Here is a 16,063-nt window from a genome sequence, read left to right on the forward strand (position 1 = left end):
CCTGGCAGGAAACGGGACCGGCAGCAGACACAGGCCGGCCACGGCCCCGGGTGAGCGCCGGAGGGCGGGGCCCCGCGTCGGCGCCAGAGGGCGGAGCAGGAGGCTGGCCCATCGCCCTCGCTGGCAGCTCTGCCCTCATTTCTCTCCAGTGCACCTTTAGCAGAGGTGACCTCACCTGCACGCCCATCCCCAGGCCCTGCCTGGCCCCTGGGGAATGGCAGGCCCGCAGGCCCGCAAGGCAGCCACGTGCTCCCTGAATGCCCCTGTGCACACACTTCGGGGGGTGCACGCGGGCCCCTCCCACACAGAGCCGGGGGCCCGTATCAGGGGCTCAGCCAACACGCCTTCCTGCCTGCCCCTCCAGGCCCCCTCCCAGGCCCGTCCACGGGCACAGCCCCCTCCTCAGGGCTCAGCCTGCCCAGCACCCCCAGGACACGGGTGGTGGGAGGTCAGACCGCTCTCACCTAACAAACCCGCCTGATCAAACCGCGCCCAGAAGCCGGGGAGGGGGATTCAATCGGCCCCCCACTGGGAAGGTACCAGAGGAATGGGACACTGGTTTTTGGCAAACCTCCCAAAGCTTCCTCCCTCCTTCCTCCCCCTCCTCCCACCGGGGACCAGCAGCTCCTCCTCTGGTCTCCCCTGGGCCACCAGGAGCCACAGGGAAGCAGGGACGCTGAAGCAGAGGGAGGAGCCAGGAGGGTCTTGGGCAGAGTCTGTGCAGAGAAGGTGGCTGGAGCCTCCAGCAGGTGGGTGTCTGGGGTGGAGTCTGAGGGCAGGCTGCCGGGGGTGGGGTGGGGGGAGGTAAGGGATCCAGGGAGGACGGCGGGGGTCTCCCAGCGGCTGTCAGCGAAAGGGAGCCGGGGTGCCCAGGAGAGCCCACTAGCTGCCCACCCCAGGAAAGGGCCGAGCCGGGCACGGGCCCCAAGCGGCCCGGACACCCCAGAGCCGAGGCGCCCGCTGAAGCCGCAAAGGCAGAGGAACGAAGCCCGGTGGGCGGGGGGGGGCAGGCGGGAGCGTCCCCTCCCGCCGCCGCGCCCGCCTGGCGGCCCACCCGGGGGGCGGCCCCTCTGCAGAGCGGGTGAGGGCGGGGCGTGTCAATACCTGTAGATGGGGTCCATGAAGAAGGGCGACGGCCTGGCGTAGTGCAGGGGCGGCTGCTGGGGCAGCTGCGCCGGGCACGCCCTGGGCGGCCCCTCGCCGGCCCCCAGCCTGCGCTCGCCGTACACGTGGTTCTGGCGGGGCTCCCGGGCCCCTCCGTTCTGGCTGGCCCGCACGCGGCTGCCGACGCTCAGGTCCAGCGGCTGCTCTTCGCCCGACGCCGGGGCCGGGGGCGCCTTGGGCGCCGGCAGGACGGGCTTGGCCTCTTTGGGTTTGGTGGTGAGGTCGAAGGGTGACTCGGCGCCGGGGCCACCGGCCGTGAGGGCGTCCCGGGGCGACTTTGGCTCGGCCTTGACCAGCAGGCTGTGCGCGAGGGCGCGGTCTGCGAAGGGGTACAGGGAGTGGGGGAAGTTGGGCAGGAGCTGAAAGGGGAACACAGAGTGGTAGGGCAGCGCGCCCAGCTTCTTCTCCTGCACGCCCACGAAGCCGGGCCCGAAGTACTTCTCGGCGATGGACGCGATGGCCTTGATGGAGTCGCCCGCGGCGCCCGACGCTGTCAGCGGCTGCTCCTCGGGCGGCGGGAAGAAGTGCTGGGAGTAGAAGACGGGCACCTCGCCCACGCTATTCGGGGCGCCGGGCGCAGCCGCGCCGCCCCCGGGCTCGGGCTTGCCCTCGGCCGCCCCGCTGCCGTCCTCGGCCTTGTCGCGATCGCCGTCCACGTCGCTGTCCAGGTCGGAGCCCGTGCCCGTGGTCGTGTCCGGGTCGGTCCCGGTCGTGGTGTTGATGTCCTCGAAGTCGCTGCCGTCTGACAGGTCGCTGCCCCGGGGCTTGAGCTTGGCGGCGTACGCGTCCTCCAGGCGGCTCTCCGGCTTCTCCTCGGGCCCCGCGGCCGCCGTGGCACCCTGCCCGCCGCTGCCCATGGCGGAGACGAGGGCCAGGGCCGGGTTGCCCACGGGGCTGGGGAGCTTGGCGTCCTGCGTGTGGTTCCGGGGGCTCTTGAGCAGCGGCATGGGAGGTAGCAGGGGCGGCCGGGGGTACAGGGACGGAGGGAAGACGCCCGGGAAGCCGGGCGTTAGCGTGGGGAAGGCGGGGGGCGCCGCCGAGAAGGGCAGGCTGCCCGGGTGCGGCCTGGAGGGGAAGTACTCGTTGAAGCCCAGGCCGGCATGGCTGAGGCTGGGGGGTGGCTTGGCCTTGTCCATCATGGGGCTGGGGGTCAGGGGCAGGCCCGGAGCGAAGAGGCCGCCCGGCGTGTAATGGTTCTTGCCCTCGCAGAAGCGCCGGTGCTTGTTGAGGGAAGAGGTAGTGCTGAACATCTGCCCGCAGTCCTGGCACTTGATCTGCGTGCGGCAGTCGGCGTGCATGCGCTTGTGGCGGCACAGGTTGGAGAACTGCGTGTAGGACTTGTGGCAGACCTCACCTGGAACGGCAGCAGAAGCGAAGACCGGCAGCTATGAAATGATGGCAACCCTGCGCTACAGGGTCCCGGGGGTGGGACCGGGGCCCTCTGGCCTCGGCGACCGGGAGCAGCGCGTGCTTAGGTACGTGAGCGTCTGTGTGTGTGTGTGTGTGTGTGTGTGTGTGTGCGCGCGCGTGCGCGCGCGGGCGTGTGTGTCACGGTGTGTGAGTACCTACACACGCGCTCATGGGTATGCGTGCATGCACGTGCGTACGCGTGCCCGTGGGCACGCGTGTGCTTACGTACACACGGGTGTGCATGTTCACACACGTGTGTACATCGTACTTCACGTGTGTACGTCATACGTGTGTGCCCGCACGCGCGTGTGCGCTCATACGTACAGATGCACGTGCACCCTACCTGGGGCTGGCCTCTGGTGACCAGCACGGATTGGCGAGGACACTCCCGTGCCTTCCCTGGGGTCCCTGGGCCGGCCTGGGTAGGTCTCCAGCTGCCTCAACCTTCTCTGCTGGAGAAAGGGGCCCTGCCGCTCTTTGTGCCCTCCTAGCCCCCGTGGGTTTTGCCATGTGGCACCAAGGCCTTCAGAATCGTTCCCGGAGACAGACAAAGTCGTGGCACGCCATCACATCTGCAGCTGCGCCAGCCGCCCAGAACGCCCATCCACCCTGCCTGCCATGTCAGCCACGCTGTTCCAGCAGGGGCGAGGGAAACACCGACCCCCGGGCTAGGTCTCCCACTTTGTAAAGTCTAAAATGCTCTCAGCTTCCTGCCCTCTTTCTGTCCCAGGCCCTGTGACCTGCACCCAGGACAGGAAGGCCTCAGGAGGGACCAGCCCCTTGGGGTTCTTAGTCCTGGAGGTTGGGCTTTGGGAGCACGGGTCCTGGCTGTGTGAGGTCTCCGTCTGGGGGTGGCCTGAAGGTGGAGATGGGAGGGGAGCCATGTGGAGAGGGCTGGTTCCACGTTTGAGAACATCGAAACCTCTCCAAACTGGGATGGAGAGGCCGCACCAGCTCTGGATGCCAGACGCCGGCCTCTGCTCTTAACAGGAGAGGGTGGTGGCGGCCGAGGCCAAACGCCAGGACCCAGAGGCCCTGGGGACCCAGTCTCGGCCATTTTCCCAACGGCCTGTGAGCTGAGTGTCGGCTAACTGCCAGTTTTTCTTTCTGCTCTTGTTTTTGTAACCAGCAAGGGAGGAATGCACACACACACACACACACACACACACACACACGCATGCCCACATGCTGTGTGTGTCTCTCTCTGCAGGACAATTTGCTTCTTAAACGCAGCCCCAGTGGAAACAATGATTTCAGTGCGTTTCTTGCTCACCGCACACTCTCCGCTGCCTGAGGTCACACGATTCTAGCTGGGAGCGCTGGCCCTCAGATGATCGTGTTCTTTACTCACAATATCTATTTATATTAACGGCTCTGCCTTCCTGGTCGTCCGGCTTGGCGGGACGTTTTCAAGGCTAAGGGGAAGAGCGCTGCCTCATTTGATCAAATCGGCCCATTTTGGGAGGCGGCTGGTGCAGAGGGGCTGTTCCACAGATGGTCTATAAATACCCACAGGCCTCTGCCAGCCCTAGGGGGAGAAAGGCCGCTCCGCAGCTCCGGGTACCTGGCCAGACGAGTGATAGCTTGCTGTATCCCCGGGCCCCGGAGAGGCTCCGTGACACCCTCTGCCCCCCGGAGCAGGCCTCTGTGGCACCTCGTTAGTGGCTGCTGCCATCCTGGGCTTGGAAACCGGCCTTGAGCAGGCTCCCACCCAAGGCAGCTCTCAGGAGGGGCCCCTGGGGCCAGTGGCCATGCCTGGGCACAGGGAGCCTGGGACCCTTGCCTCCCATGCACCCACTCACACGATAAAAGGGATCCTGCAGAGATGCTGGGGCTACAGAGAGACCTCTGGGAGACTGAGGTCCTTGGAGAGGCAGGTCCTGGCCCTGGGATGGCTGACCGCTGGCTCAGAGCCGGTGACGGGAGGTGGCTGCCTGCAGGGGCTGGGAAAGGCCCGGGCAGCCCACAGTGAACTGGACGTGGGACCAGCGCCCGGTGGGTGGCGCCCCGGGCCCTGCTGGGATGCAGAGGGGCCCTGGCCAGTACGTATTCTGATCAGCAGTTTCTTCTCCGGTAGGGTATGTGCAGGGATGCACACACACACACATGCACACACACGCACACGTACACGCCCACTCCTGAGAAGGTCCTTTCTAAAAAGTGCCCACAGGAGCCTGCCTGCCTGCCTGTGGGCACGGGTACGCCCTCGCCCCGACCCCTCACACTTGAGTTTCCCGATGCGAGACGCCCCACCGGGAGGTTATGCTGCCTTGGGCCGCGTGCTCAGTGAGGCTGGGACCTGGGGCAGGCTTTCGTGCCCATCGTGTGTGTTCTGTGTGGGCGCCCGGGGGCCGCCCGGCGGGGGATGCATGCCCTTGTGCGTGAGTGACCGGCTGCCGTGAGCCCTTGCTCCCCCAGTGGCCCACCTTTTCTCAGAAGCGCTGTATCCTTTACCCTCTGCTCGCTTGTTCGCAGTGTCCTTTCCAAACCTGACCCCCTTAACCGGGGGCCAAAGGACGCTCTGCCCCGGTCGAGAGAATGCGCAGGCTGATGGTCACATCTAATCTAACCTCTAACATTTGCATCTCCCTCTCATACATGGCACCTGGCCGCGTTTGGGGTTTTCTCTTTCGCTTTACCCCCTTGGCCAAGAGCCAAGGCCCAAGGTGGGCACGGGGCACGGACGAGAGGCGGAGGGCCGCTGATAGCCGGTGGGGCCCGTCCAGGCTGCCCCGTGTCCCCCCCATCTGTACACAGAGTCCGTGCAGGCAGCGGAAACAGTGGGCTCGGACCCTTCCCGACTGCTGAGGTTCCCAGAACTTACGTTATGCTTACAATCCAACAAGACTTCCCAAAGCCCGTTTGCACGCCCAGAGAGGCAATGACTTGTAAGCCTGCGTGCAAGTTTCCTTTCCAAGCTTTGCTGAAAAGCTTAGACACCTACGATAGATGCACTCACGTGTGCTTCTTCCCACAGGCGGACTTGCTGGGATGCTTATCCTGGAAGCAGGATAGGCACCAGCCCCAGAGTCCCGGGCGCCAGCCTCCAATCCCACCCAGCTCACTCCTTCCCGGCCCCTCCCAGAGGGAATGGGCCCTGCTCCCCCCGAGACTCGGATGCCCTTTGCAGGGTCTGCAGCTGAAAGAGGAGGTGCGTAAGAGGAAGGTGGCCCCAGTGAGGTGGCCACCAGGCAGGGTGCTCTCGCCCTCTGCTTCCTCGCCCGAGGGAGCCGGTGACCCAGGCAGGCTGGGGCCTCAGTCACCTCTAGCAGGACAGCTGGAAGCTTGGGCTCAAGGCAGTGGGCAGGAGGGGGGCACAGCCTCAGATATTCAACAAAGGCCCGAGAAGCCAGTCGGCATGGCCCCTCTGGGGCAAGAGTCCGGCCCTGCACAACCCCCGAGTCGGTGAAAACACCTAGAGCCAAGTCTTCAAGCCCCCAGAGTTACCCCCCGACACACACTGACGTGCTGCAGCCCAAGAGGCCCCAGGCTGCCCAGTCTGGGGTCAAGAGCCAGGCCCCCTGAGCTAGAATCCGGGCTCTGGCAGCCGAGCCTTGAGGGCCTGGTCGTTTAACGTTTCTACGCGTTTCCTCCGCTGTCAGTTCCCTGCCGTTGGACGTAGTGTGGCCCCTGCTCCGTAAGATTCTGTAAGGATGCTGTGAGGTCATGTGTGTGAAATGATGGCTCAGCACAGTCTCGTGTGGGCAATGAGTCAGCACGATGCTGGTGTGAATGATGAGTCAGTGCTGTGTTGGCATGAACAGTGACTCAGCAAAACCTCGTGTGAAATGAGCCTTGGCGCAAGGCTAGGCAGAGAAGAACCTTCAATATCTTCCAAAGTCTGAGAACCAGGGTCATGCCCCCGCGGTGGCCCACCAGGGCCCCAGACCCAACCCCCGTGACCTCTGACCCCTCTCTCCCCAAACGCACCCCAACCTCAAGGCCTCTGTGCTCACAGCCCCCTGTCACGAGCCCCCTCCCCAGGCACCCCCTTGGTCCACCCCCATGCCTCCTCCAGCCCTCTGCTGGGACGCCTCTCGCCCAAGAGACCGTCCTGACCTCCCAGCACGTGGACAGGACAGCACCCACCTGGACCCCTGGAGAACCTCCTGACCCTGCACTCCCACCGCCCCCGCCCCCCCCCCACCCCGTGATGTGCCTGTCACGCGTGCCGTTATGATCTGTATGGCTTAGCCTCTTTGGGACGCCTCTCGCCCAACAGACCGTCCTGACCTCCCAGCACGTGGACAGGACAGCACCCACCTGGACCCCTGGAGAACCTCCTGACCCTGCACTCCCACCGCCCCCGCCCCCCCCCCACCCCGTGATGTGCCTGTCACGCGTGCCGTTATGATCTGTATGGCTTAGCCTCTTGTCTTCTCCACTGGCAGGTAAGCTCCATGAGGACAGGGGTCCAGTTATTTACGCTGGCCCCTGCTGCCCGGGTCGGGGCAGGCACACAGCCCGGGCTCCCCAGAGGCTTCTGGGGGGTGAACAGCAGATCTTGGGGGGCAGCACTGGGGCTATGATACCTGCTGGAGCTCAGGGCGGCACGTGCGTGCGGGGAGGAGGAGGGGAAGCGGGGGACGGTGGGCTGCTGGGTCCTTCTGCAGGACCCGGGTTTCCTCACCGCCCACCTCTGGCCACTGGAGGGGCGGGCGAGGGGGAGGAGCCAAGGAGGGCAGAGCCAGGACAGGCGAGTCACGGAATGAGAGGGTGCGAGGGGGCAAAGCGACGGTGAAGCGGTGCCAGGAGGGCAGCCAGGCCGGGGCTTCTCGCGGCAGAGGCGTCGGCAGCTGCCACGAGTGTTTTCCGGACAAACGGGGTCCCGCGAGCGGGGAAGAGCCTGGGGGTTTCACGCCTTGGCCTGACCCCCAAACTCCCCCACCTCACGGGCTGGAAGCCCGGGCTGGGGGGCCACTCACATATGAAAGGTTTGACGGTGCTGTGGATGTGTTTGTGCTGCTTGAGGCCCGAGGACGTGGCGAACGTCTTCCCGCAGTCGGGGCAGGCGTGGGCCCGGGCGCCCACGTGCTGGGAGCGGATGTGCCGCTGCAGGTTGCTGGGGTCCGTGAACACCTGGGGACACAGACACCGTCGAGTTACTCCCCACCTGTTGCTCCCCTGCGGGCCTGGGTCTGGCCACGGGATGGGGGTCTCCCTGGCTGCTCTGCCCCTGCACTGAGCCTGGCCCGGCGGGTCTCTGCTGCGGCGGTGACCCCCTGCGCGGCTTTCAGCGAGCCGTCAGGCCTCCCTCGACTGTGTTTCTTCAATAATTCTCGAGAGAACCGTGACCCTGAGGATGCTTGAGACAGGAGCTCAGAAGCGTTCTTCAGCTCCAGTACTTTGACCCGTGACGGCCTGTCCCGCCACGTTGGCAGGAACCCTGAGAGCACCCAGGTCTGGCCCTGGGCCCTCCCCAGCTGTGCTACCCGGCCCACTTCCTCTCTTCCCCGAACGACTCGGGCGCCCGTCACCTGCATCTCGACAGTGGGGGCGGGGCCGGGCTCGCGACCACGTTACCTTCACACAGTTTTCACATTCGAAGCGCTTGCCGCTGTCGTGGGACATCTGGTGGCGGATGAGGTTGGACTTCCAGTTGAAGGCCTTGGGGCACTGGTCGCACCTGTACTCTCGCTCCTCTGTGTGGATGACCATGTGCTGCTCCAAGCTGCGCACAGTGGATGGGGGTCACTGGGGGGCCCCCACTTGCCCGCCGCCCGGGAGGGAAGGGCCTCGGCCCGGCACGGCCCGTTCCCGGCAGCCCCTTGGAGCCCCTGCCACTGCCTCCTGCTCGGAGGGCAGAGTGAGGTCGGGCCGCCGGCCTGTCTGTCTCCCCGCTGCACAGGGCAGAAGGGGATGGACGGGAAGGCGTGGCCTTCCCATGTGGGATGGGGGGGAGCCGGCGCGCGGACAGAGCTCGGGCCCTCACCCGAGACCACCCCCCAGGCACCCAGCGGCAGGCGGGGTCCCAGCTCAAGACAGCTTTCACCTTGACGCTAACCTTGGGCCTAAGGAAAACGGGGTCTGGAAACTTCCAACACTGCCACGAGCCCCAGAGTGGGGGCGAGGCCCAGGGGACCCAAGGCCGCCCCTCTGAGTGACCTGGGGCTGCCCGCCGGCCAGGCCAGACGGAGAGGCTGCCCGCCCCGCGCACGCCACGGAGGTCAGCGGGGAGTGAGGGTGGGGGGCCTCCAGAGGAGATGTGACAGGCGGGGCGGGCCCAGCTGCTGGGAAGGGGCCGCTGCACTTGGACGAACCGGCAGCGTGGAGCCCCCTCCTCTCGGGGGACATCCTGCTTCTCCCCCTGTCCCAGGTATGACCGTTAATCTTCATGAGCAAGGCAGCGATACATCATGGCCCGTTAATTATGGGGCCCAGCCATCCATTTAGATCAGAAACGCTTGCTTCTCGAGCACCCGGCAGATTGTAGCTTTTCCCCTGTTGTTAATTGTGATTTATGTGTTTATGTAAAGAAAACGCGGGCCCTCTTGAGCGGCGCTTAGCGCCAAGGGCCTCAGTCGGGATTTGCCCAAACTCTTACTCTCTCAGTCATCCGTTCAGGGTGGAGGGTTTCCCGTCCCCAGGGGGCCGTGACAGGATTGGCATTCAACTCTCCGCAATCCCACAGCCAGTTAGTGACCTGATGGGGTTTCACTCTGACTTTGCGGGGCTGCCCTGGAGGATGTTCTCAGAGGCAGAGGAGGGGCACACACTGGGAAGGTCTTCACTGGTCCCCGGAACACTGGGACTGCCCGGCCTGCTTCTCCCCACATGGGTCCCCGGGGCCCCTGCTCCCAGGGGCTGGGGAGGCCGCCTCCGGCCGTCACACAGCTGGCCTGGCATCTGTGCCCACGTCTGTGAAGTCTCCGGGACGGGCGGGGGGCCCCATGGGAAGCGGAGGCTGGAGCCTGGGGCGGGGGGTGAGGGGACCCCTGGGTGGCCCCTTTCTGCTCCTGTCCGCTGTCTGAGAAGTGTGTCCGAGGGCCACAGGCTCTCCAGGCAGCCCCTGGGCGGCATCCCCCGGCCTGGTCCCGGGCCTCACCGCGGAAGTGGCCCTGGGGCCTGACCCCTGCACGTCTGGGCGCCCGGCCTGCGTTCCTGACTTCCTCCGAGTCTGTCTCCACAACTCGGCCCTGACCCCAGGATGGTGGGGCCAGTGGTGGCTCGACCCGGTGACTTGCGGCTCCTTCGCGGACGGGGGGCTCTGACCAGGGGCCTGGCCTCTACGGTCAGAACAGTGACCACCGGTGGCCTCCAACCGCCAGCTGGCGGGCCTGCTCTGTCCCCAGGGCTGGATGAGCAGGCCAGGGGGCCTGCCCCTGAGATATGTCTCCACCTGTCCTTGGAGCTTTGGGCCTGTCAGCCTGGGCAGGCCTGAGGGGTCAGGGCTGACCTCCGCCCTTCTCAGGGCTTCCTCTGTGCCCCCAGGGCCAGCCGACCCTGCTGTCCTTGACTGGGGGCGGGGCGGGGCGGGGGCGGGGCCGGGCGGGGCGGCACCTGTACTTGGTGGGGAACATCCGCTCGCAGTCCTTGCACTCGTGGGCCTGCCCGTCGCTGCCCCCGCCGCCCAGGCCCTCGGGCTTGAGCTCGTCGGTCAGGCCCTCGTAGAGCACGGCCCCCACGGAGCTGCACGCATACTTCTTGTGGCGCCGCAGGTCCAGCTTGGACGGGAAGAGTTCGTCACACGCCTCGCAGCGGAACGCGGGGTCCTCTGCGAGGGAGAGAGGGCGGGCGGTGGGCAGGCGGCCCCGGACCTGCCCCAGGCCCACGCCAGGCCCGGGGCTGCAGGGGGTGCCTCCCTCACCGGCTGTGCCCCCTCCCGCATCCTCCCCGCCCTCCTCCTGGACCTGGGAGAGGCTGCCCCGGGGGACACGGAGGCGGCAGGGACCTGTGTCTGCCCCACAAGAAACACCGAGAAGCGCTGGGCCCCTCCCCACGCCTCGGGAGCAGAGAAGGAAGCCTGGCCAAGCGCTTTGTGTATGAATCAGAAGAAAGACGGCACGGCTCCAGTGCGTATCATAAACGATTGTCGTCAAGGTCAAACAAATAAAAGGGAGGCGGCTATTATGAAGTTTACGAGGCAGCATCCTGAGGCCCCTGCCAAGCCAAACAGCTCAGAGCATGAGTCCCCGGGGAAGGACCTCCGGGCCCATCCCCAGCCCGTGGCTGCCCCCACGCAGCTTTTCCCTGGAGCAGGGGATCCCCCCCAACCCCACCGAGGACCACCTTGTGTTCCCCGCAGGTCTGAGCAGAGAACCCGCACGAAAAGCTCCAGCACGAATGAGTCGAAAGGTGTGCTGGTGAGTGGCTGGGTGAACGCGTGTGCGCGCCTTGTGCACGGGCGTGCAGCTGTGTGTGTGCACGGGTGTGCACGTGGGTGAATATCTGAGCACGTCTGCCTCCTTATCAGGGCACCTCCGCATGGACGTGCAGGCGTTTTTGTGCATCTGCACCCGTGTTTGTGCTGGTGTCGTACGTATTCCTGTGCACGTGTGCACGCGTTTCCGTCTGCCGCCACAGGTGTGAAAATGTGCGTGTCCGTACATCTGCACACGTACACGCAGGTGCACGCAAGTGTGCCCGAGCGGGCGCATCTGCATTTGCGCACGTGTGTGTGTTCCTGTGTGTGATCACTTGGCACACGTGAATGGAGAGGTCTCTGTGCGCGCATGTGTGTTATGCGTGCACACGCGCACGCACATTAAGTATACGAATTCGTTTGCATGATCGACCGTGTGTTAAGTGTGTTGGGTGTGCACGTGTATACGTGGGTGCATGCACATTTGTGTGTGAATATGCACTTGTGTGCCTTTGCGTGTCTGTAAATGTGTGTGCCGTTGTGTGTGTGAATATGTGTGCATGGGTTTGCGTGTGAATGTTATGTGATTGTACTTGTGCGCATGGGTTAGTGTGTTTGTGTGAACGTGGGTGGGTATGTGCGCCTTTTTGCGCGAGTGTGAGTGTGTGTGTGTGTGAGTGTGTGTGTGTGAGTGTGAGTGTGAGTGTGAGTGTGTGAGTGTGTGTGTGAGTGTGTGTGTGTGTGTGTGTGTGTGTGTGTGACGGAGGAGCCTGATTCCCATGGCAGGTTCGAGGCAAGAATGGGTCCTCTCTCAGGCCCAGGCTATAGGCAGATTGGCTATGACGTCACTGTCCCGCCCACTCATGATCTCTCAGCCACCCTCTAGATTCTAGAGAGTTTGGAGGTGCTAAAGTGAAAGTCAGCCCTTTTCTTCATGGGAGTGTTTGTGTGTGTGTGAGTGTGTTTGTGTGTGAGTGTGTGTGTGTGTGTGTGAGTGTGTGTGAGTGTGTGTGAGAGTGTGTGTGAGTGTGTTTGTGTGTGAGTGTGTGTGTGTGTGCGTGCACGTGAACAAGGACCTCTGGGCCTGGCGGTGAGCGGAGCCTTAACCTTGGGCCGGATGCTGACTGAAAGGGCCTGACCCTACGGGGTGCAGAAGCCAGGGAGGTGGGGGAGATGGGGGCAGGCAGAAGGGGTGGTGCCCCCTCCTCGTGGCAGAAGGGCCACCATCGACGTCTCAGGACAGGGGGCAGCTCTGCAACCTGGGCCTGTGGGCTGGGGGGAGGGCTGGGGGGGAGCATTGGGGGGAAGACGGGGGGATGGGAGGACTCCTCGAGACTGGAAGCTTCCCTGAGCCTGAGGGCGAAGGTACTGCTCCCGGCGTCTGGCCACACCCGGTGCCCCCACCGGTGGGCACCCAGAGCCCCCCACGCCCAGGGGGGACACTCCTGTGGGATCCATCTCTGAGATGCCCCCGGGCCTTGGATGACACCCTTGGACACACACAGAGGCAGCTGTCACCTTCCCTGGGTGACAGGGGAGAGCTGCGGGGAGGAGAGGAGCCCGGGGGACGCGGGCGTGTGGGGCAGGCCAGGCGGGCCCAGTGCTGGTCAGACACAGCCGAGTCCCAGCGCCCTGGCCTGCTCGCCGGCATGAGGCTGCCGTCAAGAAAGTGCTTGAGCAAGACGGGGAAGAAACAGCTCGCGCTCAGAGTCTGGGGAATCCAGTTGCCACCCCCAGCCCTGCTCTGGGTGCGGGGACCTGAGCTTAACTCGGGGCTTAGAAGGCTCTGCCCCCAGCCGGTATCCCAGAAAGGCCATCCCTGGCCCTGGCCCTGGCCCTGACACGTGCTGAGCCACAGAACAGACTGGAAGGAGGCAAGAGGGCCAGCCGGTCCTCAGCAACCACAGAAGCCCAGGACGGAGGGCGTCCGCGCCAGTGATCCTTGAGCCAGCGTTTGCGAACCCAAGGCCAGCAGGACCCTGGCGTCCCCGCCAGCGGGCAGCACCGCTGGTCAGAAGGCATAGGAGGCGGTGGGCTAAGTCAGAGAAGGTTCCAAGACAAAGCCCACTGAGGCCCTGGCCGGTCCTCGGGTGCCGGGGTGGAACCCCAGACACAATCCCGGGAGGGGGCAGGTGGGCGAGGAGGACGCACATCACAAGCTAGTCACCTGGCACGTCTGCAAGACGCTGCCTCTAAAACAGGAGGGAGCCTGAGCGCTGCTTTCGGGGAAATGGCCACCGTGACATGGAGGCGGGGACCCTCCACGCGGCAGGCTCCGTCCCGGGAACTTTATACGGTGTCCCCTCCCCCGCGCCCCGCATCAGTCCGCATGCTTCGTCACTGGAGAACGGAGGAGGCCGGGGGAGGCTGCCTGGGGAGGCTGCCTGGCTCCCCCAGGGGCACCCGGAGGGGAGGCGGCAGAGCTGTGTACGTGGAGCCGTCGCTCTGCTGGGTGCCCGGGGCAGGCAGTTGAGTCCCAGCTTCCCGCTGAGGGTATAAGAAAGGCACCCCGTGTGGCGTGCGTGTGGGCACGCACTGTCATCCATCCGCCCCCGCAGGCCCTCCCTGTCCTTAGAAACATGGATTCCTTTCCACTGGGTCTGAGTACCAAGAACACCATTTTAGAGCAGAACCGGATGCACAGACCCCACAACATTGCTCTCGCGGGCTTGTTCGGACCTCCTGGGCTGGAATGAGGCTGAGGGGGGCCCCTCCCACCAGCATCAAGATGAAGTTAGAAGTGCCAGTTTGTATCGTACTCTTTCTGGACCCACCTAAGAACAGTCACCAAAGTTGAAATTTGCAAACAAAGACAAGACGAAGGGCCAGCCCCACCCATCCATAGCACTGACCAACTTATTTTTCCAGTTTGGATCTGGAATTTGGATTTACAATGAAAATTCAGCCTGTTTCTCACTCTGAAGGCATTTGAGGGCATCCTGGAGGCAGTGGAACCAACCGTGGAGGGCACTCTCTCCTCCACGCCCCCATCCCATCACCAACCCAAGTTTGTTCCTGTCGAAGGACAGAGCCGAGGACAGGACACGTCCACGTCTCGCTCACCTGTGCCATGGTGTGGACAGGTGTCCCAACGACTTCCACGCAGGTAAAGTTGACATTGAATACACACCCAGGGCAAAGCTGGACGGGGCAAGAAGGATGTGCCTGGTCCACGTGGCTTTCACTTTCCCAGCACAAGCAACTCCATTTTTTTTTTTTTTTTTTTTTTTTTTTTTTTTTTGCGGTACGCGGATGTGGGATCCTCCCGGACCGGGGCGCGAACCCGGTTCCCCTGCATCGGCAGGCGGACGCGCAACCACTGCGCCACCAGGGAAGCCCAAGCAACTCCATTTTTAAGAAATACTAGAGTATGTTACACTCTTGTTACCTTGTTTATTGTGTTGTATTGCTATATTATATTATATTATGCCTATCTCATGCTTTATACACAATACAATGCATCCTCTTGATCTTTTTTGGAGAGGGGGAAAAGTTAATAAATTTGAGCCTTTCTCAAAAGAAAGGCATATTTGAAAGGCAATGATTTTCTTTATTTTCTCCCAAGAGCAAGAAGTTCTCCTGAAAGAGAAATCTTTCCCCTCTCCATTGAAAGAGTAAAAACAAAATAAAAAGTCCCTGGAACTAATGAATCTGAAAGTGGCTTTTCCTCTGCTCTGAATCACTTGTAGGTAAATGGGAACTGAATTTCTGTACAAAGCTGCAGCTTTGAAAGAGCATTGCCAGTCCCAGGTCTGCAGGACTGGTGCCGTTTCCCCCAGCGAACTGGCAAAGCAGCCCCCACCCCCATTTCTTCCATGACACCTGGACGTTGTCCTGGCAGAGCCCCTGACCCCAACCAGAGCACGCAGAATTGTGATTCCGAACTGAAGTCTCTTCGTCTAAATCTGGGGAGGCCGTGGACCGGGGCTGAAGCTCTATCTTCTACCCAAACCAAAGTAAACCAAGGCCATGGCGGCCTGATGTTTTGTTTGTCAAGTCTCAGCCTCACGTCTATCTGAAGTTCTATCAGCAACTTTTCAAGGCAAAGCAGGAATGTAACAGAAAAATACATCAGTGCCTAATGGCTTCAGGGAACCCAGGGGGACACAATTATGTGGCATCTACATGCTAATCTACCAGACTGGAGGCTCAAAAGCCCTCAAGAGCACACTCCAAATTCCTGCCGTGATAAGGGGCCTTAGCTGGGGCTGGGATAAAAGATTTTTTTATGATAATTATCTTAGTGAGGAACACGTTTACATTCTCTTTCTGTGTGATTCAGAGTTAACTGGGTGCGGGGGGGAGGGCGGGGCGGGGGACTGTTGAGAGGTGAAGGAGTGATCTTGACAGCAAAGGGTATGGAAAGTCAAATATTTGATGTTGGACTATTATGTGCAGAAAGCAGTTAGCCCACAAAAGTTTGAGAAATTATTAGGAAAACGTCCACCCAGGTTATTTAAGAGCGGGCGTTGGAAGGGGGACAGGAATCAAGGTTTTTAAAACCTTCTGGAAGAAAGACGTGTCATCATACAAACGAAACCCCATCACCGAGCGCACTCCTTGGGTTAAGCGGATTTCTCTCTCTGCGTTCTCGCGCATTATCTAAGAGTCACAGGTCTTTTCAACAATTATTTTAAGTAAAACGAGACCACCCCCCTGCTACCCAGAGCTCAGCCATTCTTTTCTCGATGGCCTAATTAAAACCAAAGTCTAGAGGAGGGCATGCGTAGGGCCGTCTTGCAGAATTGTCCTTCTGCGGAGATAGCCCTTGCGACAACTCACAGGCGCAAAGTGCTGCCCACGAAGGTGGGCCACGCTCGGGACCAAGAAGGTCGCTCTGCTTCCTGCTAATTCCAACGCCCAGCTCCCTGGCCCAGCCGACCGCGCCCCCGGGCCATGACGTTGGAGCAGTCCCTTAGAGAAACTTGCAGTAAGTGGCATTAATCATTAACCCTTGGAGTGTTCGGAGGGGAGGGGAAGAAAGACAGGAAGGGAGAGACCAACCTCCCCCCTTTCTCTAGGAATGGAATCATGAGCTCTGGAGATGGCCAGGAGGCGAGGCTGCCCTTCTGCTCATTTGTGGGGTCTCGTTCAAAGAAGAGACACGGTCTACTCAGCAGCTGCGCTTAGGGAGCTAACGGACCGGCTGGTCCTCTGCTGCCAGCGCAGCTTCCTCCAACCGGACTC

The 16,063-nt window shown here is 62.6% G+C and overlaps 1 protein-coding gene across 1 annotated transcript in view; it reads right to left on the minus strand.

Annotated features, from left to right (window-relative positions):
* Positions 1-16,063, minus strand: part of PRDM16 (PR/SET domain 16) — a 339,449-nt gene that overhangs the window by 21,675 nt on the left and 301,711 nt on the right. Inside the window, exons 6-9 of the mRNA XM_028487992.2 lie at positions 10,075-10,288; positions 8,098-8,245; positions 7,500-7,653; positions 1,105-2,518 (exon numbers count right to left, since the gene is read on the minus strand). Coding sequence (XP_028343793.1) covers positions 1,105-2,518; positions 7,500-7,653; positions 8,098-8,245; positions 10,075-10,288 — 1,930 coding nt within the window. The remainder of the gene's footprint in view (positions 1-1,104; positions 2,519-7,499; positions 7,654-8,097; positions 8,246-10,074; positions 10,289-16,063) is intronic.

Source organism: Physeter macrocephalus, chromosome 3, assembly GCF_002837175.3.
Source record: "Physeter macrocephalus isolate SW-GA chromosome 3, ASM283717v5, whole genome shotgun sequence".
Classification (NCBI taxonomy): domain Eukaryota; kingdom Metazoa; phylum Chordata; class Mammalia; order Artiodactyla; family Physeteridae; genus Physeter; species Physeter macrocephalus.